The sequence below is a fragment of the Lagopus muta genome, chromosome 24 (assembly GCF_023343835.1).
Source record: "Lagopus muta isolate bLagMut1 chromosome 24, bLagMut1 primary, whole genome shotgun sequence".
NCBI classification, from domain to species: Eukaryota; Metazoa; Chordata; class Aves; order Galliformes; family Phasianidae; genus Lagopus; species Lagopus muta.
The window spans coordinates 2,786,939-2,809,379 of record NC_064456.1 but is presented as its reverse complement, the minus strand read 5'-3'; the positions used below and the strand labels follow the sequence as shown (position 1 = coordinate 2,809,379).

General features: G+C 52.2%; 1 protein-coding gene across 13 annotated transcripts in view; it reads left to right on the top strand.

The window, feature by feature from the left end:
* The window catches only part of PLXNA2 (plexin A2), a 346,250-nt gene that overhangs the window by 285,097 nt on the left and 38,712 nt on the right, over positions 1-22,441 (top strand). For 12 of the 13 annotated variants that reach the window (XM_048926047.1, XM_048926043.1, XM_048926045.1 and 9 more), the window contains 5 exons: positions 11,866-11,966; positions 15,251-15,374; positions 16,078-16,231; positions 16,755-16,851; positions 18,577-18,691. In XM_048926047.1, coding sequence (XP_048782004.1) covers positions 11,866-11,966; positions 15,251-15,374; positions 16,078-16,231; positions 16,755-16,851; positions 18,577-18,691 — 591 coding nt within the window. Of the gene's footprint in view, positions 1-11,865; positions 11,967-15,250; positions 15,375-16,077; positions 16,232-16,754; positions 16,852-18,576; positions 18,692-20,159; positions 21,926-22,441 lie in introns of those variants that run through there. The other variant, XM_048926054.1, reaches the window with a different exon arrangement.

Sequence of the window (22,441 nt, the reverse complement as noted above, 5' to 3'; positions counted from 1 at the left end):
CTCGTGGGTGGTGGAGACAGGAGGAGGGTTACATCTGAGGACGTCTGGATGCCATTATGTGGCGTTGCTTTGGGTTAACCCTGTGAGTTAACAGCCAGCTTTGCACGCCTGGTGCATGGGGACCTCCACCTGCTGCAGGAGGGACACAAGGAGCTGATGTGCTGAACTGTGCAACAAAAAGATACAAGGAGAATTAACAAAGAATGGAGTGCTCCTGCAATGCTGATTCCATGCACAGCCCTCACCCCCTGGAGCTGCCCTCTGCCCCCTGGGAGCGTGTGCCATGGGCCCAGGAGCCCCCATACTGACACAGTGTGGATGTTGTCAGCCCCACTGAGCCCCACTGCCCCAATTCTGGCAATGCTCAGCAAAATAGAGGGGGGGATGCTTTTCATTTATTCCTGAGTGCTCTGGCTGGAGCCTGATGGCTGCAGGGAGTCGATACCATGAGGAGGAGAGAGGCCCAAGCTGAGGCTGTGAGCAGTGAGAAGTGCCCTTGGAAGAGAATGCACAGCTCAAATGTATTCTGCAGTCTGAAGATCTGGAATAAGATGGAATTCTGCCACAGTGAAGTGGCACCGGAGCAGCTGTGCTGAGTGTGAGCTGGGAAGGGCTGCCCACAGTCTGTGGTTTCTAAGAAAGAAATAGGATACGTGCCTATGGCAAAACTGATCTGATAAACACTGCATTTCTGTGGGATTCAGCAAGGAGATGTGCTCCCATGGCACAGGCTGGGAGCAGTCCTGAGCTCCGTGCTGCTGTGGGGTAGGAAACAAACTATTGCATGGGTGCAGCGTTCTGCCTTGCACTGTGGTTGTGCTCAGAGCACATGGTGAGCTGTGATGTGCACACAGGTGCTTCCAGCACATCCCTGTCACTTCTGTGTTGATCCCACCTCCCTCCATGCTCGGAGCAACTCCATGCTGAATGCGGAGGGAAAGCATTTGCTTCATCCCAAAATCTGGAGCTCAGTCCTTCCCCACTCCCCCTGGCTCCCATCCCAGCCCTGTCTGCTTCTCTCCAATTTATCTGCAGTCCTTTGGAGCTCTCCGTGAGCCTTTCATGTTCCATTGCCAACTCCTTCCAAATCAGAATATTTGACATTTGATTTTACTCCCACAAAGCACAGAAGCAACAGTTGCACAGTCTGGTCCCGGGGAGGGGGGAGAGGAGGATAAAGAAACTTTGCTTCCATCCTCAGCACCAGTTCTTTAGCCGCATGATTTAGGAGTGCTCATTAGGAGCTTTCACAGGCTCTCTTGAAGCACCTGGCTGCAAATTCCTTTCATGGCAGAAGAGAAGAGATTCTGACCCCAACTATTTAAAGGAGACAGGCATTTCTCAGTGTTGCTCCAGCAAGCAAACACCATCCAGCCCACAAGCTGCCAGGGCTCGAGCATCACGAGATGCTGCTGGAGCATCAGTGAGACTGCATGGGGCTGCCCCATGTGAAGCAGGAGGGCCTTACAGACCTGTGTGCCTGCAGCTGGGCCCTGGGAGCCTTCCAGCAGCACCCTGCAGCCCTCCCTCCTGCCTGTACGTCCCCATGGCTGTAGGGAAGAGCTGTCTCTCCGTCTGCTCTGCTAGCAGTGAAATATTTGCTTAGCAAATGCCCCCGTGTCGGGAGCTGCAGAGCTGCAGGAGCCTCTGGGGATGATTTGTTTCACCATTCCTTGTCCTGTGACCCCGTGCTGCGTAACTCCTGAGCAAAGGGTGTTGTGTTGGGCTGAGCTTTCTGGGTGCTGATGGAGGGGAGGGAACTGCCAGGGTGATTTAAAAGAGTTTGGAATCAGAGTGAGGAAAACAAAGAGCTCCATCAATTCTGGGATAGAGGTGCTGTAAATACTGATGGTGCCCAGAAAAAAAGAGTGAGAAAACACGATAAAAAATGCAAGAGATGTGGATAAAAGGCTTCATCAAGAAGGACAAAAGAAGAAAAAAAAAAGGATGGATTAAATTTTTAACTGCATTGTCTGCTGGTCAACCACTGAGCTGAGCATCATTGCAGAGGGCAGGGCTGTGCTGCAGCACCTGCTTGTCCCACGCTCCTGCAACACGTGCAGCCATGCAGAGCTTATTTCACTTTCCTCCCTGTGGTCAATTAGCAATAATTAAGAAATGTAGGTACAAGCTTGCCTGGGATCATTAACCATACCTATGTGATAAGAAGGATGTGCTAATCAATGCCAGCTGACCAAAAGGCCGTGGTGTTTCAGGGCTCTGAGGCTCAGGGACTGAAAGGACCTGCAGAGCTGCTGGGATGTACAGGCAGCCACCAGGAATCCGAAGGCGCAGAGCAAAGGGCAGACAGCTTTGAAGTAACACATACTTGAAAAGTAAACTTCCCTGCAAGAAGCAGTAAGAAACCACCCCTGTGTGAAAACTCAGCGTCAGGGGTCGCTGGGTTTGTTTTGGTAATGGGGTGTATTTCAGACGCTGCTCACACGGCTATTTCTTTCAAGTGCTTGCGAGGTTTGCGCGCGGGGTTTGTTTGTTTTGGGTTGGTTTTACTTTGTCTTAAGTCTATTTTTTCCCCTGCCAGTCACAGCCACAGGGTTCCCATGTATGTGCTTCCCTTTGCGATTCCTCCCCATCCACAGACCTATTGTTTAATTTTCAGACAGGCAACCGCAGTCCTGAAATCCTTCCAGGATTTCCCTGCATGCACGTACACACACACACACACACTGATCCCCTGCTCAGAGCACTGGTGTGCATGGGACAGCTGCAGTGCAGAGCAGCTGCTCTGATACCATGTGCTCCAGGTCTGCTTGCTGCTCGGGTTCCATGGGGCGTTGCATTGCTGTGCCCCCACCCCCTCATGCATCCTCCTGACTTTGTGCTGCAGCACAGAGGGGTGACCTATAGGTGCAACAGTGGCAGAGCCCCCCACCAAAGCAAGCTGGGACTTCTGATGCATGATAGACAAGCTGAAGCAATCTCATGCTGAGCTATGATGGGTTTTGCCCCCGTTGGTCTCAGATGACCCCAGCAGGGCTGCAGCAGCACTCAGGGATGCAGCCAGAGGTCTGTGTTCCTCTCTATCAGAGCTGTTTAAAAGTCTCCCCCTCCCTGTGCTGCTGTGGCCATCCCCCCAGCAGTGAGTCTGGTGAGGAGGGGAATGGTTCACACCGGGCACGAATAGAAAAGAAACATAACTCACAATATGGTGAGAGTAGCTCTGAAATGGCACAAATTATTCTACTTTATACTTTAATTAGTTTGAATTAGCAATGGGAATAGATGCATAAAATGATCCAGTGAAGGGTGAAATGGAAAAAGGGATACGGGGTAGAGTATCACTTTATTATTGTGAAGTTTGCAGGAAGAGAGAGCAGGTGATGAGCTGCTGCTCTGAGAGCTTGGCAGGGAGGTGGTGAGGGCTGTGCTGCAGCACAGAGCCCAGGGCTGCTCCATCCCTGGTCTGGGGGCAGAGAGCTCTTTTCCCTTCAATGCTCTGAAAAGTTCTGCAAAATCAGATTGGTTGGGCTTTATTATTTTTCGTTTCAATTCAAATCACGTGGGGAAGTATAGCTCTAAGCATGCTTTCTCGCAATAACACTGAAATGAGCAGGGCCAAAACATGCAGTCAGTTCCAGCCCAAAACCTCAGGACACACCAGCCGAGCCTGTGGGATCTCAGGGCCGTCCCAGTGGCACCACTTGAACAACAGCTCTGCATCTGGAAACCAAATTCCCACCAAAGCATTAGGAAAGCTTTCAAATAATCAGGGAAAAAAGAGTTCCTGCGGATTCCAGACAGCTTGGAAGTGATGCCTGTGCCCTGGGGGAGGTGGCTGTAATGGTGTTTCAAGCTGGGACTACACATAAAAGTTAAGGCTGGTTGCAAAGCAGAAAAGCACAGCTTGTGGGTTTTGTTCTCGCTTTCCCTGCTCCTTTCTCTTCCAAGGCAAAATGTTTGCTCTGTAAAACTGCAGTGAAGATGCTGAGGTTTTCTAGAGCATTGTGAATGCAGCCCCCAGAGCTGCAGCCCTGCCCTGTGGCTGTGGGAGCTGCAATAGCTCCACATCTCTGGGCGATGCGTGAGGCAAAGGAGCCCCATGAATAATCTGCTGTTTGTCTTAGCGGCGTGCAGGAATGTGCCCAGCAGACTAAACACAAGAGGGCCGAGAGCAGGGCAGGCACCAGCAGTGCCCATGGTGGGGGCTGAAGGCCCCCAGGTCCTTGCACTTACAGCACAGCACCATTCTTCATCACCGTTCAGTTCAGCGTTCCATAGCTGCGTGAAGCTGGGTGTAGGAATGGGAAGCACCAGCCATGGCTGAAGGGACAAACTGCTCACAGAGTCCACGTGAGCAGTGGGAGCACATTCAGACACATCTGGAAGTGGCTGCAGCTGGCAGTGTGGTTTTAGGTTGGTCTGAGCAATGTCCATCCGTAGCACAGTTTGGGTTGCTACCAGGGCTTTATGGGTGCCAAGCTGCTTCAGTGGATATTAACATATTCTGGGGTTTGTTCCTCCAAAACTTCCTGACCTTTGGCAGTGTCAACCTACTGGTTACAGCAGCAAAAGATGGAGCTCAAGTGGGATTTTGCAGTTTCTGACTCGAAGTGTCTCTGCCGCATAGAGCATTTCCATGGCAGTCAGTCCCAAGTACATCCATCATGGTTTCACTGCTGGTTGTCTGCGCAGACAAAGCATGAGGGTGGATTTTGTGTTGGGCACTGGCACTGTGGCGGGCTCCAGAAGCAGCTTTGTTGGCCTCTCTGTGTCCAGGGTTTGTGCCATGTTGCCCATCTCTGCTGGGCAGAACTGGGAGCATCTGTGGGCTTTTAACCCAGGAGGTGGCAGGGAATGGCTGAGCTTCAGACTGTGGTCATCCCTGTGCTCTGAGCACTGCACTCAGCAAGGCACAGCTGCTGGGGACTTGGCATTTGGGCATCCATCAGAACCAAAAAAATGCTGGGAGCTGGCATGGGGGCACTGCTACACCCAGCCCTCAGATGGGGCAGAGTGTTGTGCTGTGTGCTCAGGGCTGAAGTCAGAGCAGTGCAGAGAAGGAAGGTTTGGGAGCAATCAGATGCCCAGTGGCTGCAGGTTGGCTTCTGCACGGATAGCGCATGATGAGCACTACTCTGAAGTTCTGCCACCAAACAACGACACATTCCCTCCTCCCCTTGTTGGCTCTACTTCACAGTGTGTCTATCCACATTCTCTCACAACACATATTTATCTGCTCGGTGCCCTGGTTGGCTGTTTAATTGGCACTCGTGCTTCCTTTCAAGCAGAAGCGGAGCTGAGTGCAGGAGCAGCGTGTGGGTAGGACAGAGCTGTGCTCCCACCACAGCAATGGAACCTGCAAATGAAAAGGAAGCATGATGGCGCAGGATGGCCACAGCCAAGGGACACTGAGGGCACAGCTCCAGCTATGTGGGGCACCCCGTGTTCCTATGTCCTAGAACCAGTGCTTGGTGCTGCAGCTCATGAAGGATGCTGCATTGTCTCCTAGCAAGCCACAGCCGCAGGTTTTTCCCATCCCTTTCAGCAGTGATTCACAGGCAACTGTCAGTGCTTTGGGTGCTATTAATATCTTCACAAGAACACGATGATAAGTGGTTTTTTTTTGTTGTTGTTGTTTTTAATTTATTTTTTGGGAGAGGAATCAAAGGGGAAGGATGGGTGTGAAAATAACTCCTCCTCGTGTGGCCGGACCATGGTGTGAGCCAGCAGACAGTACTGCCCAGAGAGAGAACTCACTGAAATCCCTTCCATTTAAAAAGAGCTGACCACACTGGAACTTCGATTTTGGAGGAACTATGCCAGGAACAGCATTGCTGTGAGGGCAGTGTGCAGACTCCAGTTGCTAGCTGCAGGCAGGCTGGGTATTTTCATGTTGGGTCTTTGCTGTCAGTGTGCTTGGCACGCAGCTTGGAGGGCATCTCTGCAAAGCACCAGGGCTGGGCTCTGACCATGGTATGGGTGTGAGTCAGCTTCAGCAGGGCGAGTTTGATGGGGGCTCTGAGTGCTTCCAGAGGTGCTGCCACCACCTCCAATGCAGACAGAGCCCTTTCCAGCAGCCCCACACTGCTGCCGTTCTGCATTATAGTGGGAGTGGTGTTAGAGGAAAGGTGAGGATGTCATCGTGATCCCAGCTGGCAATTTCCCATCCTTTCTTAATGGACTGAACATCGTCCCCATAACTATAAATTTTCCTGGCTTGGGTCAGTCGAAATTGGAGACTTAATGCTAGAGACAGACACATTTTTGTTTTATTTTTGCGCTCTGTGTAATCACATTGATGGCAGCGCCGTAACGGTCCTGAATTATGGGTGACCAGAGAAAAAGAAGGCATCTCCTCCACTCCCCGTTGTTATTGTCTCTGGGTGCAGAGCAAAATGTGTAGGCTCCGGGCTAGATTGTGTAAATCTCGTTAGAAAGCCATTCCCAGCTAATGAAACCCTGGGAGAGAGGGATTTGCCTTCCCAGCCTCCAGCCCGGTAGCAGGGCTGGAATCAATCCATCGCAGCGCTGCGCGCTCGCTCCCCTCTCCCACGCTGTGTGCTGCTGCAGCCGCGGGTCAGCGATTTGTTGCATCTGCACCTGAGCTGTTCCCAGTGACAATTATCTCCTCGGAAGAAAACTATAAAATAAAAATCACCGTGCGAAGCAAGCTCACCTGTCTGCACTCTGTACAGGGAAGCAGCGAGCAGACGTGTAAATAATTGCGCCTTCCCCGCCGTGCGCCTGCTCACAGCCTGCTTGGCAGCGTGCATTAATTCAAGGCATCGGCGCTGCTGGGGTGAGCGGCTGGAGTGAAGGATCTGAGCTAAACACGTCTCATCTAGCCCTGTTTGTGCAGCCTGTGAATGTGCCAGAGCCACAGATCTCACTCGGGGTCGGGTTGGTTTGGCTGCGATTTCCTTGCTCCAAGTGAGGGTTTAGCAGCAGCCGCTGCGTGAAGTGCGGTGCGCTTTGTGCTTTGTGCTTGATGGCCACTGCGGTGGTTGTTGGAGTCTGGAGCGTGTCTGCTGTGTTAGTGGTGTTTGTGCAAGGAGCAAGCAGAGCTCTTGCAATGCTGGCTGCGGATCTGCAGCCTCAATGTTGTGCTGATCAGGGAGGTTTGGGCCTTGTGCTGCTGTTGGGTACCAGCGGGGTCCCGGCCCATCTGGGCATCGCTGCCTTGCAATGAGCACCTGGGAAATGTGCTGTGCAGCACGAGGTGCTGCTGGACACGAGGTCATCTGTGCCTGTTTGTCATCGAGGTTGGAGAGCACAGCCCTCTGTGCAGCTGTGCAACAGCTGAGGTGGAATTGTGCTGGTGGGAAAAGCATGCGGGCAATGGCTGCGTTGTTCGCCTGTCCCCAGGAACAGAGGGGATCCTGTGTGTGTAATGCAGTCTCTGAAGGTTTGAATAGTTTTTTTCTGCTCTAACTAATCTTTTTAAATGCTTGACGGGCTTGTGTTCTGTAACTGAATGCATTTTATTTAGAAAATAACATTTAGTACCACTTTGGATTTCCAATTATTCTTCAATGGGGCTTTGAGGGCCTGACGCCTTTCTCATTTTGATACTCACAAATGATGGTAACATCAGAGCAAGGAAACAGCAAATTGTCTACGCTGCTGATTGCTGGGCTCGGGGGGAGCAGCAGGGCTGCACTGAGTCTCATCATCAATCCATTGAATGGAATGGCAGCGTTGTACCAGCAGCAAACATGCCATCACCCCGTGCCAGTGCTCCGTGTCATTGCCTGTCCTTTTGTCACTGCTTTGTGCCACCTCTGCAGGCCCAGCAGATGAGAGCAGAGGGACAATGCTCCTGAAGTCTGAATGGCTCCTGCAGGGCATTGCTGCCCTTTGGTGCCAGCAGCAGACAGAGGTGAAGGGTAAGCGGGGATCCAGAGGAGATGGGGAGCAAGGAGCACAACCAGTGATGCCCACTGCTCACCTTGAATGCATCTCCTTCCTGTGCCTGCCAGTTTTATGACAGAAGAACAAAGAAGGGAAGCAGATAACTGCAGAGGTTCATTTACCAATGTCAGCTGCCGGTGTCTCAGGAATAGAGCCATCAGTCTGTCCCTCCTTAGCGCTGGGCTGTGCAGGCAGTTTTCCATTTGCAGTATGGTTTATTCACAGCTCCCCATTTTGCAGGGAGGGCTCTCCTTTTCCCCCCTATTTTTTCCCAGGGGTGTCCCTAGCACTGCTGTGCCCTTCATTGCAGCTCACCACAGGGGCTCTCCCATCCTCTGCCTTTGCATGGGTTGGGGTTTGCATCCTGTGGGACCTCCAGCCCTGCAGGAAGACACAGCCAGAAAGAAAATTCTGCTTGGAGGCACTGGGAGCTCCTTCATAGGGCAGGAGGGCATCACCACGGTGCTTCTGCCCCAATCCTCAGTGGGGTCAAAGCAGCCCTGGCCCCAGTGCCCAACACTTGCACTGCGCTTTGCTGCACTGCCCAGCATCTGGGAAAGGAATGTTGAAGGCTGCTGTGCAAACCAGCTGCTGTCTGAGCAGGCTTTGTTTTCAGTGTAGGGAATCTGCTGTAGGGAATGATTTAACCTCTATTTGTTCTTTTCTTTGTATCATTTCATTAAATAAGATTTATATACAGGTTTAGCACTGAAAGGATGGCCTGTCCCCTGGGCTGGGGCAGAGCTGAGCATATTGCTCCTTCCCATGTCCCTGCTTCATCCGTTGTTTCAGGGCTGGAAACACACAGGCTGCCTTTCATCCCCAGCAGATAAATGCCACCAAGCACTCAGGAACCACCCATCCCCGATCTCTTCATTAGCAAAGCTTCTGATGGGGTTCATTTCACAGTCCCTGGGTGGGAAGGAGGACACTGAGCTGCAGAGTGCAGAGTGCATTGCTGCAAGCAGCAGCTTCCACATGTGCAATGCTTGGCTCCTGCACAGAAATGCAAAGACTCAGTGCAGTGATTGGGACCAGCCCTATGCACCAGTTGCCCTCAATACTGGAGATGTTGGAGATGTGCTGGAAATGCTGCCTGGTGCTGGGGGAAGGAGGAGGGGGAGCTCCCAGCCCCGCTCTCAGCTCTGCAAGGTCTGCTGTCCCCCTGGGGAGGGATAAGCTGTGCGAGTGCTGGGAAGGGAGGAGGAAATGTCTTTTAACAGTAAATATGGCCTTGTTATTTATCAATGCAGAGTAATTGAAGTAATTTCATGTCGTTTTTAAATGCAGTGCCTAGGGATCTAATCTATCTGTCTAATATTAATGGGTAATATTTGGTTGCCTCATTCATTCATTACTGTTTTCATTAAGACTCTAATCCCATTTAGGAGTCTGTTTGTCATGTTAAACTCCTCTGTTTTATCTTAGCCTGCCACGATCCTTTTAACAACTTCACTGAATTCATGAGTTGTAGGCTGGCAGCTCGGGAGGGACTTTGCAGTGAGTTCTGTGAGGAGAGGGGAGCAGAGAGCTGAGGGCGAAGCAGCAATTTCAATAAGCGCAGCCCAGCACCATTTGTCTACTGAACTCCAAACTCCGACACCAGGCATAACTCCAGACTGGTGCAGAATTCTATTTTCACTGCTCGCCTGCAAAATAGAGAGGGAAAGAAGAAGTGTGCACTTCATAATTATTCATCTTAACTCATTTCCTGCTCCTAAAGCATGTTGGTGGCTGCAGGGAGCGAGGTGCTGTGAGTCGCCAGGCACCAGGGAAGGGCTGGATGAGGGCCATGAACTGACGTGAGATGAAAGTTCACTGCATCACTCTGATCCCCGCACTGATCTCCACCTGAGCCCAGACATTTTGGCCTTTCATCCTTCTTAATTAGTTCCCCAGAGGCTCGGGCTAATCAGCACAAAGGAGGGGTCCCAGCGGCAGGGCAGTCTCGTGGTGCCATTTGTCAGAAGTCGGTGCCAGCGTTTGGAGATGGCCGCTCCTGGTGGCAGTGGTGATGCGTGTGGTTGGAGCCAAGTGCTGCACACGTGTTGGGAAAATACCCCACTGTGTGCTGCTGGGAATTGTGCTTACCCTGCTCAGGAAGCATCTGGATCCCTGCGCTTTGCCACTTCTCATCGTGTGAAGGTGATGATGAGGTTCTTCCAGCAGTGAAGCCACGTTGCTTGGATCAGAGTTGAAGGGACTTTCTTCGCATGCTTCTGCAATGGAAATGCTGTCCCTGTGCCCTCTCCCACTGTCTGCCCAATGCTGCAGGTGTCCATGGACACTCAACTACCTCATGGGAAGGCAGAGCGAGGCCCTGCTCCATTCCAGGACCCAAAGGATAGGGGTCTTCTTGCTCTGGGGTTCTCCTACAGTGCTGCTGCTGGGGGACTCCTTCATTCAAACTTGCTTCCCTTTTGCTTTCCTCCCATCCCACTGCTGCCCTGCATGAGGCACTGTGTGGCTGTCCTGGGCTGCAGTGGTGTGAGCTCAGCTCCAGCTCTGCTCGGTGCAGGGTGAAGTGGAATCTTGGGGACCTGAGGTCCCTGCAGCACTGACCTGGACAGCAAGGAGGAGAAGCAGCGGGAAGAAAAGTGCCAAACTTTGTACAAACTCCTAAGAAAGTTTGGCCCTGTTACCTTGATGTGTTAACAGCTGGGACTGGAGAACCGGTGCTCCTGCCCACAGCTCTCTTGCAGCAGCATAAAGCAGTGGCATTGTTGCATGAATGAAGACAGAATCACAGTGGAAAGTTCATCAAGCCTGGGCTCCTGCTGGTTGAGTGATAGATAGCATTAATGACACAGAGCTGGCCAACACCTCCCCATTCAACACTAATTTTCTGTTAGCTGTGCAGCACAGTGGGAATGGGGCACATGGGCTGAAAGAGACCCTGCTCCTCTGCACTCCTCCCTGCACCAACACTGCAGCTCTCTGTGCAGCCAGGCTGTGTGCATGCATTGCTCCCAGCGTCCCACTCTGCTCAAAAAAAATACAACCACACACCCCCAACCCCTGCACGATTTTTGTTGTAGGCGAAGCTGTCGAGTAGGGCTCAGGAAACAAGAAGAATAGCGGCCCTATTGGTGTCATGTTTAGAGAGGAACTGGGTTCTCACTGTGTCAACAGCACTTGGCGTGACAGCAGCCTTTGTGGGATGCACACTGCTCCTTTCAGGGCTGCCCAGCTGCTGCCAGCCGCAGTCCGGCCCCGCGCAGGAACTGCTCTTTCCCTGCCTACTTGCATATCTGGTTCCCTTCTTCTATTGTGGAAGAAACGTTATGTGTGCACCAGTTTGAGGGATCCCAAAGCAGGAACAGGAAGACAACTTTTGCTACTGGGATTAGTGTGTGTTTATGAAGTATATAGGGTTCTTGAATTCTCTCAGCAGTGGGGAACCCAGCCAAGGCTTGCTAGAACCTCACATCACCATTAAATGGATGCACAGCCATCACTGTGCTCCAGGGCTGGCCACTGGGTCCCATTGGTGAAAATGGCCCTGTGCTGGAGTTTGGCAGTGAGCTGTGAGCAGCCAGCCCTCACTTGCTGCTCCATGAGCACAGGACCTGAGGGCTGTGGAGTAGTGTGCTTTGTTCAGCTCCATTCCAATTCACTGCAGTCCCACCTCGGGCTGCAGGGAGGGGTTGCAGGAGCACCACACCTGCTAGGGGTGGTAAGGAATGGATTGAGGTGGAATTGCATGTCTTAGATCAAGCAATGATCCATGGCCAAATCCCTAAATCTGAGCCTTTGGGGTTCTTAACTCTGATAAATGGATCAGGACTGTGCTTTGTCTTACTGACGTGTCCCACTGGGCTGGGTGAGCTGCACCCCACAGTTCAGCACATACTGTTGGCCAGCTTATACACAGGTGTCAGCCTGAGCTCCATGTCTATGAATTGCTTTTGTGTTGCTTATCCCACCTCCCCCACCTCAGCTGCTCTTTGCCACCAGACCCGCTGAGGCTGTGCTTGTCCCTTGTCCCTGCAGGTGTCCCGTGTGCCCGTGGAGTCCTGTGAGCAGTACACGACCTGTGCAGAGTGCCTGAGCTCGGGGGACCCGCACTGCGGCTGGTGCACACTGCACCACACGTAAGTCAGACCATGGCAAGGAAGCACCTCTCAGCAGCACCCAGTGCTTTCCATTGCTCATTTCAGCAAAATGAGGCTGAAGTCCCTCGAATCCATCCTTCTCTTCCCCTGGGTGTTTCCTGCATTGCGGCTTGAGTAGCATTGAAGATCCCTGAGCTCTTGAAGAAAGGCAGATTCCTTCTGTAGGAGAGTGGATTGCACGCAGCATGCAGGGAGGTGCCATGGGACAGTGCAAAAAAAGCAGAATTGAAACCTGGGGGAGCAGAGCTGTTGCATTTTGCATGTTCCCCATTGCTCGAGCTGCAACCCCTCCTGATTAATGGGGGATTTTTAGAGGTGAGAGTGGGTTTAATGATATGAGCAGGACTTTGGAACGAGGAGCAGCACCGAGCCCTGTTGAACAGAGCTGGAAGAGCTGCTGTAATGCAGCGTGGTGAGGGCAGGGAGCAGCAGCTGTCCTGGGGGGCAGAGCTGCACGTCCCAGGCACTGCAGTGAGGGCTGTTCCCAGGGGCACTGCGGGAAATACGCTCTGCATTCAGGAGGTGTTTGGGCTCTTTCTTTCCCCCACCACCAGAATGATCACTTCCTATGGCGGAAGGGGGACCACCGGGCAAACACTGATGGGGGGAGGAAGGGCAAACCCGGAGGATACAGGAGGAGAGGAATAGAAATCCCTCCGGCCCCGTGCCAGCTTGCAAAGCAGCCCCCTTACATGCATGGAAATCGGGGCGGAGGCAGAGCAGAGTTCAGGGCCCCGCACAATGATGCTTGGCCACATGCCTGAGCAGCAGGTGTTGGAGAGAGAGAGAGAGAGAGGAGGAAGGCAGGCTCAAATGCAAAATCCGGCCTGGATTAGGGACTTGTGTGCTTTGGGGTGCAAAACAGCTTCCAGTGCCCAGCAGGGCTCGTTTGGCTTGCAAGGAATTGGTGCTGCATTCAGGGAAATAGGATAAAACCATTGCAGGAGCATCCCTGGTGCACCCAGCCCCAGTGCCATGCCTGCACCGTGCCCCCAGGTGGCATTCTGCACAGGGTCCCTGCTTGCTGCAGGCTGCAGGCAGGTTGGGTGGATGTGCCTTTGCTGCTACTCCTTGCACCCCTGTAGCAGCTCCTCTGCGAGGATCAGCGAGTGCTTTCCCGATATTAATGAACTGCATCTTCATGAGCCACCTGGGAAGCAGGTAAAGGTTGTTATCTTCATTTTGCAGAGAGAAAACTCTCAATGTCAAGAGGAGAGCAGAGTGCTGTTTCCTCTGCCCACTTGGCTGTGACATTTGGGCATTAGCATCCTCCCGCCAACACTTTCTTCCCTGATGTCAGTTCTCAGCCCTGCACTTCCTGCACTGCTTGAAGCAACCGTCGTATTTTTAGCCTTTGTCTTAAGGTGCAAACAATTGAGTTTATCTTGCTCTTCCTGAAGCCTCTGTCATATTTGTTGGGAGGCCCCAAGCGCTGGAGTATTTGTATTTCATTTGTCATCTTTCTCCTCTAACTTGTGCGTTGTTCCCCTCCTGCCAGCTGCTCCAGCTGCTCGTGGCTCGGTGAGGGCAGGCTGGGATGCTCCTGCTGTGCTCTGAGAGCTGCCAAAGTGTTTGTTATGGGGTCTGGATTGTAAACAGCGACGCACTGGATGTGTGAGATGGATGCAGGGAGCAGTGCCTGCTCCAGGTGTGCTGCTCTCAGAGCCCTGAGTTAGGGATGAAGGCTCTGTTGTACAGCGGGGTGTTTGCACACACGTGTGCACACTGAGATTTGGAGAGCAGTGGTGCTCAGGAGTGAAGCCATCTGTGGGGATTTTACAGCAGTGCTGACGTGTGGGTGACTCCATGGCATGGAACTGCAGGGCTTGGAGCACCTTGAGAGCACACAGATGATCTGGGGCACTGAGGACACTGCTTTGGAAGGTGCTCAGCCACCTGTATGTGGCAGGTGCTCGTCCTCCTGCAGAGCTGCCCAGCATTCTCCCCATGGCAGGAGGAAGGCTCGCTCCTCCTCCTCTCATTCAAATGGTTCCTTGGGAGCAAGCAGAGGCCTCGAGGAGATCTTTAAAGACTCTTCAGCCCCGTGGGATCCAAAACCCACAAGGCTCTTCCATATGCTGCTCTCTGCAAGTCTGTTATTGTCTACAGGCCTATTTATCTCTGTTAGGGCTGTTGCCATAAATAGTATGATAAAAAAGAGCCATTCCAGCGAGTCAATGAGATAAAGGCTCCAGTCAAGAGCTCACTTTAAAGCTATCTCAGAGATTCACTTAAACCTCAATAACTCTTCTTTTGGCAGGGTTCATATTTAGCTCCATTATACTCCAGAAAAAGGGGCTGAGGAGAGCAGCAGTGTGTGCTGGGTGTCACACTGGGTGCTGGGAGGGATCAGGGTGAACTTTTCTTATTGGAACACTGATGGCACGTGGGGCTGTTGGCAGTGCCTGCGTCCCCCACCTCTGCACCACGATTGTGAGTCTGAGATGCTGCACGAGAAGCGATGAAGTTTGCTGGTAGTTGGGCAATGCATCAGAAGGGCGCTGTGTCATCTGCTGCCAGGGGGTGGGTTTTAAAGGGAGAGATTTTGCCCAAGTGACATGGAATAGAAGAACCTCCGAGGGACCCCAGTGCTGTGCTGTGTGATATCTGTCAGACACATGAACAGTCCTTCCCTGCCTCCCCAGTGGGCACTCCACTACCACTGGCATTAACTCAGGCACACGTTTCCCTGCAGCAGCTGTAGCTGCAGCCGTGGCACTGCCATGCTTTCCATTTTGGAGCTGTTTCTGTCCTCTCCCTGTTCTCAAACTGGACTTGTTTTTCATGTTCTAGCCTGATTCTTCATCAACCTTTCATTGTGCTCTGAGGACACCTGCCATAGGAAAATAGGGGTCATGGGATGCATTCCTGAGGGTAGGAACAGGAGGGATCTGGGAGCAGGGCAGGACAGCTGGTGAGGAGCAGCCTGCAGCCACCAGAGAGGAAATCCCTGCTGCTGGCACAGTGCACTCCTCAGCACCAGGAAAAGTCAATTAATGAGCTGTACGCTTTTGTTTTAATTGGAATGAAGGCATCACCTTGTTTCCGCTTTACGTTTTATTTTCTATACATCTAATGAGTTTATGGCTTGCAGGAACGAGGTGTGCAGGGCCCTTTGATCCTAACCTGGCAATCCATGCCTGGTCCTGGGCAGAGCATCACCCCCAGTCCTACCCCTACCCAAGACTCTGCTCATCTTGCAGCTCCGTGCACTGATGTGCACTGCTGTATGCTGATGATGTGCACTGCCATGTGCTCCCCAGGTGCTCCCCACGGGACAGCTGTGAGAGGGCTGACGAGCCACACCGCTTTGCCGACAGCATCGGGCAGTGCATGAGCATCATGGTGCAGCCCAGCAGCATCTCCGTGTCGCAGCACAGCCTGCCGGTAAGCGCTCCACTCTCCAGCCTTTCTTCCCTTCCCACTGCACAACTGTTTTCCCATGAAGTCAGGCTTGCAGAGGGATGGATTAGGAGAGCAAAGAGGGGAGAACAGGGTGCAGGGATCACAGCAACAAATTCCCCCTTCCCCATGGGCCCCAGCTCACATTTCTCTCGGTCTGGTTTCATGAACTGTTGAAAGGAAAGGCTTTGTTTCCCCAGAAGCTGTGCCCAGTGCTGGCTCTCTGAACCTCCCAGCTGCTTCTCCTGAGCTCCCGGTGCCCGTGGATGGGCTGCAGCAGCTGCAGCCTCTCCTGGGGCCAGGCTGCATGGGGAGCTCGCTGCTGCTGCTGCAAATGCTGGGAGCTGCTCCTGGCTGTGCAGGTCCCTGATACAGTTGAGGGTAGCTGGGGTTTGTAGGGCAAGCAGCTCCCTGAATTGCAAAGATTCAGTGAGATGTTTGTGCATCAGTAGATTGTGCGTCATTGAATGACATCCAGGGGGACTTGAACAGGTTCAAAACTTGGGCCCACAAGAACGGATTGTGATTCAACAAAGCCAAGTGCAAGGTGTTGGCTCGGGGTAATCCCAGGTCTTTGTACAGAGTAAGGTTGAAGGGCTCAGATGCAGCAAAGCAGCAGGCCTGACTGCATGGAGCAGATGGGGGCTGTCCCACTAACACACTGCTGATGTTCTGTGCCCCCATGCAGCTCAGCCTGCTGGTGAGCGATGCCCCGGACCTGGGAGCTGGTGTCACCTGCCTCTTTGGGAACCTGACAGAAGTAGAGGGTCAGGTGGTGGGCAGCCGAGTTGTGTGCATCTCACCGGCTGCGAGGGATGTCCCAGCCATACCTGTGGATCAAGGTGAGCAAACAGCTTTGGATTGTTCCTCCATTAACAAGTGGCCGCTGTCGTACTTTTCTCTTTCCATAAAGAGACTTGCACAAAACTCATTTTCTCCTTGGCATCCTTGTAGGTGTCAGCTGTGCTGATGTCTTTGTGTCGCCGTGACACGATATGGAGACTGAGAAGTGTTAAACTCAGGGAGCCAAGGTGGCAGGGCTACTGCAGGTGTACCACAGCCCAGCAATCTGCTCTTAATTAACTCAGGGCTGAGGCTCCCAAAAAGCACTGCTGATGGCCTTGCTTCTACTGTTATCTCCTGGTCTTGGGCTAGGCTGAGTTACTGGGCTTTTGTACAGGAGGCAGAATTCCAATATGGAACGGGATGTCATCCCAGACTTGTTTCAGCTGTGTCCTAAGGCAGATCCCCACCCCTCCCATGCATTTTGCTATCTGCTCTTATCTGTGTCAGAGGATTTGTGGCTGAATCCCCTGTGTTCCCACGTTACCTCTGGGCACTGACTGGCTCTGTCCTGCTCTGCAGACTGGTTCGGTGTGGTGCTGCAGCTGAAATCACAGGAGACGGGAAGAACATTTGTCAGCACGGAGTTCAAGTTCTACAACTGCAGTGCCCACCAGCTGTGAGTGCCCACCCTCCTTCCTGGGGTGCAGGGGGGGGGGTCCTGGTGGGATGGGGTGCACCCTCCAGCCACGTGCAGGCAGCAGCCAGGTGCTTTGTACCTGCTGTGGATGGAAGCTCCAGCTCCCTGCCCTCTGAGCAGCCTGCAGCTCTCCTGCCTGCTGAGATAGAGGCTGCAGGAGCCTGAAAAAACCTTAACCTGCTGGTGCCCCCAAGCTGCTCCATCCTGCAACTGTGAATGTGGATGCTCTCAGAGGATGAAGCAGAACCAAGTCCAGGATGTGGGCTGGGAGCAGCAGGGCAGAACCCAGCACAGCAGTAGTGCTGGGCTGGAAGTCTCCATGCTGCTTTGAGCACAGTATGTGCTGTTCGGCCCCCTGCTCTGCTCACCCTGGCAGGCACACACGTGGCTGTGTGTGAGCATCTGAAGTGTTTATAGATTTCTCTTTGGAAGCACAGCAAGCACCAAAGCACCCAAATGGAAGGCAGACAGGACCTGGCATGGGTCGGGCAGTGAGTAGCAGTGCCTGTGGGGTGGGCTGTGTCTCCCACTGCAGGGCTCAGCTCTCAGCTCTGCTTTTGGAGCATACTTTGCTGCCCGGTAGGAGTTGATCAGTGCCAGCATAGGGTCACTGAGAGCCTTTCTGCCCTGGATTTGAAGCCTTGAGCTATGGGAAGTTCCCTGCTGCACTTGGAAGAGGGCTGCGTGCTCTGGTGAGCTTGGCTAGCAGTGGGTTTTTCTAGGCATGCATTCAATATGTGTTTTTTTCACTGCAGAGGCACCGGGATGAAAGAAGCCTTGAGGGTCCTCCAGCCCCCACTGCTGCCTCTCCCGGTGGTCTGCATCCCCTGCTCCAGTGCCTCCTGTTGTGCTGCAGTTTTGCACAGCTCTGTTCTTGCCCCCTGTCCCTCAGTGGCAGCATTCCCTGCTCCTGCCATCACCTATGGTCCTGTCTGCGTCTTTGCTGGGTCCTCAGATTTGCCCGAGAGGTGACTTTATAGGACCCCTATTTTCTCCTCCGTGTGGAGGTTTGGATCAGGAGAGGCAATGCATCTTTTCTGTCCCTTGGCTCCATCTGACCATGCCTTTCTCAAAGCTCATGTTTGGAGATAAAGTGTGAACATGGTTGTAAATTCTGTAGCACTTACATCATCCTGAACTCATTATCAACGAGTTCAGCAAGGGCACGAGCCAGCCTTGCAGGAATGAATCACAGCATGTGTAAAGCAGAAAGGAATACGGGCCTGAGCCAGCACAGGAGGGGACCTGTTGATCAGAGTCCCTTCCCTGCAGCATGGCAGAGCAGGCAGGGGAGCAGCTGTGGTTGCACAGCAGCATGCACAGGGACTGTGGTGCATGGACTGTGCACCCTGCAGGCATCTGGAGCTGGCTGGAGTGGTAGAGAGCTTTGTACCTGGTCAGGAAGGGGTAGGTTTTGCAGACAGCTTTTGCTAAACAATGTGTTTGGATGCAGGTATTGTGAGCTCACCAGGCTCAGCTCTTGAGTGTGTGAATTGTCATGGTCAGGGACCTTGCTGGTGGCTTCTGCTTTAAGTCCATTTTCACAAGATAAGGGAGAGGTGCCCTGGAGACATTGACTCATTCTTGAAGCAAAGGAGAGGCAGCAGTCCTTAAAACCAGATCAGATCGAGAGGCCAGGACTGGCCCACTCCTTGCAGCACGGGGCTCCCAACCTGGTAACCCCTTCCTCCTTTCTCCCCCCAGGTGCCTCTCCTGTGTGAACAGTGCATTCCGCTGCCACTGGTGCAAGTACCGCAACCTGTGCACCCACGATCCCACCACCTGCTCCTTCCAGGAGGGACGGATCAACATCTCAGAGGTACCACGCTCTGCCTTCAGCTCTTTCTTGGTTGCTTTTCCTGTGGCACCGTGAGCAGAACCAGCGCTGTGTGAGGCTGTTTGAATTCTCTCTGGTTTTGCATCTGGAAGTGCAGCTGCAAGCAGGAGCACGGCAGCCAAGTTTTGGTGCAGGACGAGTGATGTGCCTCAGCCTGAATGCTGAAGCTGGTCCTGCCTTCAGTACGTGGGTCTGCTCAGGTTCAGTAATAACCGTAGTTAATCTTTTAATTGCTGTAGTGCTTTCCTTTGGGATCTCAGGGGCTTTACAAAGCATGCAGGATCTGCCCAGCAGTGAGTGCAGTGCAGAGCTGCTGGTGGGACTCGTGGTGCTTCATTCTGGGACTGCTGGCAGCTTTGCAGCCGGGGCTGGAACCCAACTGCAAACTGATTAAGAAAGGAATTACAGATGCAAAGAGCCCCAGACTTTGCAAAAGAGAAGTGCTTCAGGTTTCAAGCGCTGAGGACCAGAAGCGATCTCTCTTAGCTGTTAATAAAAAGTGTGGGGCTCAATTCCAAGAAGGCTTTTAACACTTAGAAGGAGGCAAAGCCCATTATCGGCTTTGCCAGATCTTCTGTGTTTCCTGAGGTAGAGGGATTTATGGAGGAAAAGAGTTTGTTAGCACTGATTCCTGATCAAAGTTACAACCAACCCTGCAGTTTGGGACCTTTGCATCTTGTCCGCTTCCTTGCAGCTGTATCCCAGCAGCAATGGGGCTGAGACAGAGCTGCATGGTGCTCTGCCATGTGGTTTCACCTAGCACAGAGCAGATGAACCGGGCAGCGACTGGTCCTGGTCCCTCTGCCCTTACACAGAGCTGTGGGGCAGATGGAGGACTCCTAGGGACAGGATGGGCAATGCACGCTGCCAGCCTCGTGCCACCCCGAGTGGGGACCATGGGATGCACTCACAAAGTGCAGTGAAGAGTCTCATGCAGGGTACAGACATCCAAGGAGAAGTGTCTGCTCTGGGGACAAACCAAAAGCTTTCCCAGTCCAGTTCAAAGCCGAGAGACTTCCTTTTAAGATAACAGGAGAAAGCAAAACCTTTGCTTTTGCTTCTCTCAAGGGGTGCGTGTTGTTTCTTTTTTTTCTCCTTCACACTCAAAGCGTTGCCCTCTTCCAAGGCTGTACAATTGCAGTTCTCACTTTCATAGGTCTTCTGCCCCAGGATATCAGGAGTGTTTGACAAGTCTCTGCTAAAGTAGGACACGTCCCTTGCTTTGCTCCAGGAGTGCGTGGGACTTCCCAGCAGTCGTACCTCTGCCCATCCCTGCTGGGCTGATGGGCAATCACAGCTCCAAGGCTTTGTCTTCCCCTTCCTTTCAAGTTCTCAGCCAGGATGTTATACAGTAATATAACACCCAGCGATGGTTTTTGATAAAGGCAAACAATGATGATATAAATACTCCACTACTTATCATGACTTCTCTGTACTTCTGAACACACAGGTAAAACCAACCAACCAGCCAAACCCAAGTGTGTGTTTGTTTAAGGTGAATGAATGGCCACTAGTGTACACCAGGCTCTCCTAATGCCCTTGCTGTTGGCATTTCATCCTGCATCAAACAAGTGCCTCCTGAAGAACTTCCTCTCCTAAAGCAATTCCAACCACAGTGGCTTCAGTGTGTTGTCTTATCAGCATCTCTCCCTTTGAATCCCAAGGTCTGTTGTGCACAGAGTCTTCTGCAGAGCTTCAGCCCACAGGGGTCACACGTGGAGCTCTGTGCCTGTGGCATCATGTTAGCACGTCCTGGGGGTTGGATTTGTGCCTGGGTGGCTCATGGCTATGATGTGTTGCTGTAAATACATAGGATGTGTTGCTGTAAATGTACGAAATGCAGAGATGAAGAGGAATGTGGACGCAGACATATTTGTACACCCATCTGAATGGAGGGCTAGAACCAAATAAATCCCATTAGTTTCCCAGAATGTGGGATCTCTTCCTGCTTTGATGTGTGGATAATGCCATTTCCACATGTGAGATGCTGAATCAGGGGAGCGGAGCGTTTCAGATTCTGGAAGTTAAGTGCAGAACCAAATTTAAGCTCTGTTCTGACTCTGTGGATTTGGGATTTAAATTATTGCTGCTTTTAGAGCAACGTCTTTGCACCTGGCTGTGCCCTTTGATGCTAAGCACTGCTTGATGCACCTTGAAGGATATAGAACAAGCCAAACCTTCCTGGTACCTGTTCCTACCATCCTCAATTTGAATGCATAAATGGGAACTCTGGTGCATGAGATGCAAGCAGGGGCTGCATTTCCATCCCCTGAAGTCATCACACGGCTTTGCTGGGTCCCATCTCACTTCTGAGAGTGAAGCCCAGCACAAAGCAATGCCAACAGTCCCTCTGCTGCTGCCTTGCTTTGCACGTCTGGTTTCTAAGGAGCGAGATCTGCTCTCCTCTCTGATGGCATAAATGGAGAGTAATGTGTCTCCATGAGTGATGGGGACCGTAATTTATATCATTGGGAGCGCATCTGTGAGCCAAGAGTTTACATTCATGTGCCAGGATCGTTTACGTTCAGAGCTCTGAAATGTGTGCAGCTAGTTAACATTTGTAGAGGCCTTTCATATTTTTAGATTAAAAAAACGGAAGAAATGTTGTTTTTCCTTCCATTTGGGTGAAATCCTTCAGTCAAAAGCAATGCCTGCCATTTCCAGGCACTCTTTTTGCAAACAAGAGCGAGGTTTGACCCACTAAAAGCACTCTGTTAAACACAAATAGTAACCATGGGTGCTCTGCTCTGCTCCACAGGCAGATGCTTATCTCTGGCGTTTAAGGTATTTATAGACCTCGGAATCTTTGAGGCTAAAAAGTGTTGCAGAAGCATAAAATGTCTTTGTGAACTCTGCACAGCTCTGAGTTTTCCCCAAGTCTGTGCCACCCGTGCATCACTCTGCTTTTTCTCCAGCGGATCCTCCAAGCTGTGTTTGTTCTGCTTTACAGAAGTCAAGGAGGATAATGAGGGAATTCAGCGCGTGTTTGTTTAGTGATTGGAGGTAATAACAGCCTTCCTGGCTCGGGGCAGGCTTTAGTCCTCGTGAATTAAAAAACAACGACACAAAGTAAAGGGATGAGGGAGCAAATTGCTGGGCACCTCGTGGTTTGCATCACCGTGCAATGAAGGGCTCCACTGCTGCTCCCCTGATGGTGGCTCGCCATGGGTTGGGTGCAAGGAGGAGCAAAGTCTGTGCTGGCAGCTGGGTGGGGAGCACTGTGCATCCCAGACTGCAGCACCTCGGTGGTGGGATTCCCCCCAGCCTGCAGTTCTGAGTTGTGCTCCCCCTCCCAGCACCGCCAGCTTTCTGCTGCTGGAGCTCAAACTGCTCCTGGCTGTTAATCCGTGAAAGTCTCTGTTAGAAATAAAATAAAAAATATATAAGGAAAAGTGCCTCTAAAAAGGTTTACGAGGCAGCAGTTTAAGCTACCAACTCCTCCGTGCTCGGGCAGCAGCTGGTTCTCATTGACAACTTGCCCGAGCCGGGAGCTGGGCTGGGAGCGCAGTCCTGATGCCATCAGTGCAGTGCAGAATTCCTGCCTGGATGCATCCCAGCAAAGCCGGCTTTAGGGCTGAGCAGGAGAGCTGCAGTGCCAGCATGGGATTTGGCAGAGCAGAGGGAAGCATCTGTCAGTTTTTTTCACTAAAACTTCAGCGTGGGATTAATGGGAGTGTCAGTTACTTACAGGTATTTAGGTACCTATTTCCATCAGATCAAAGCAAATTAGAG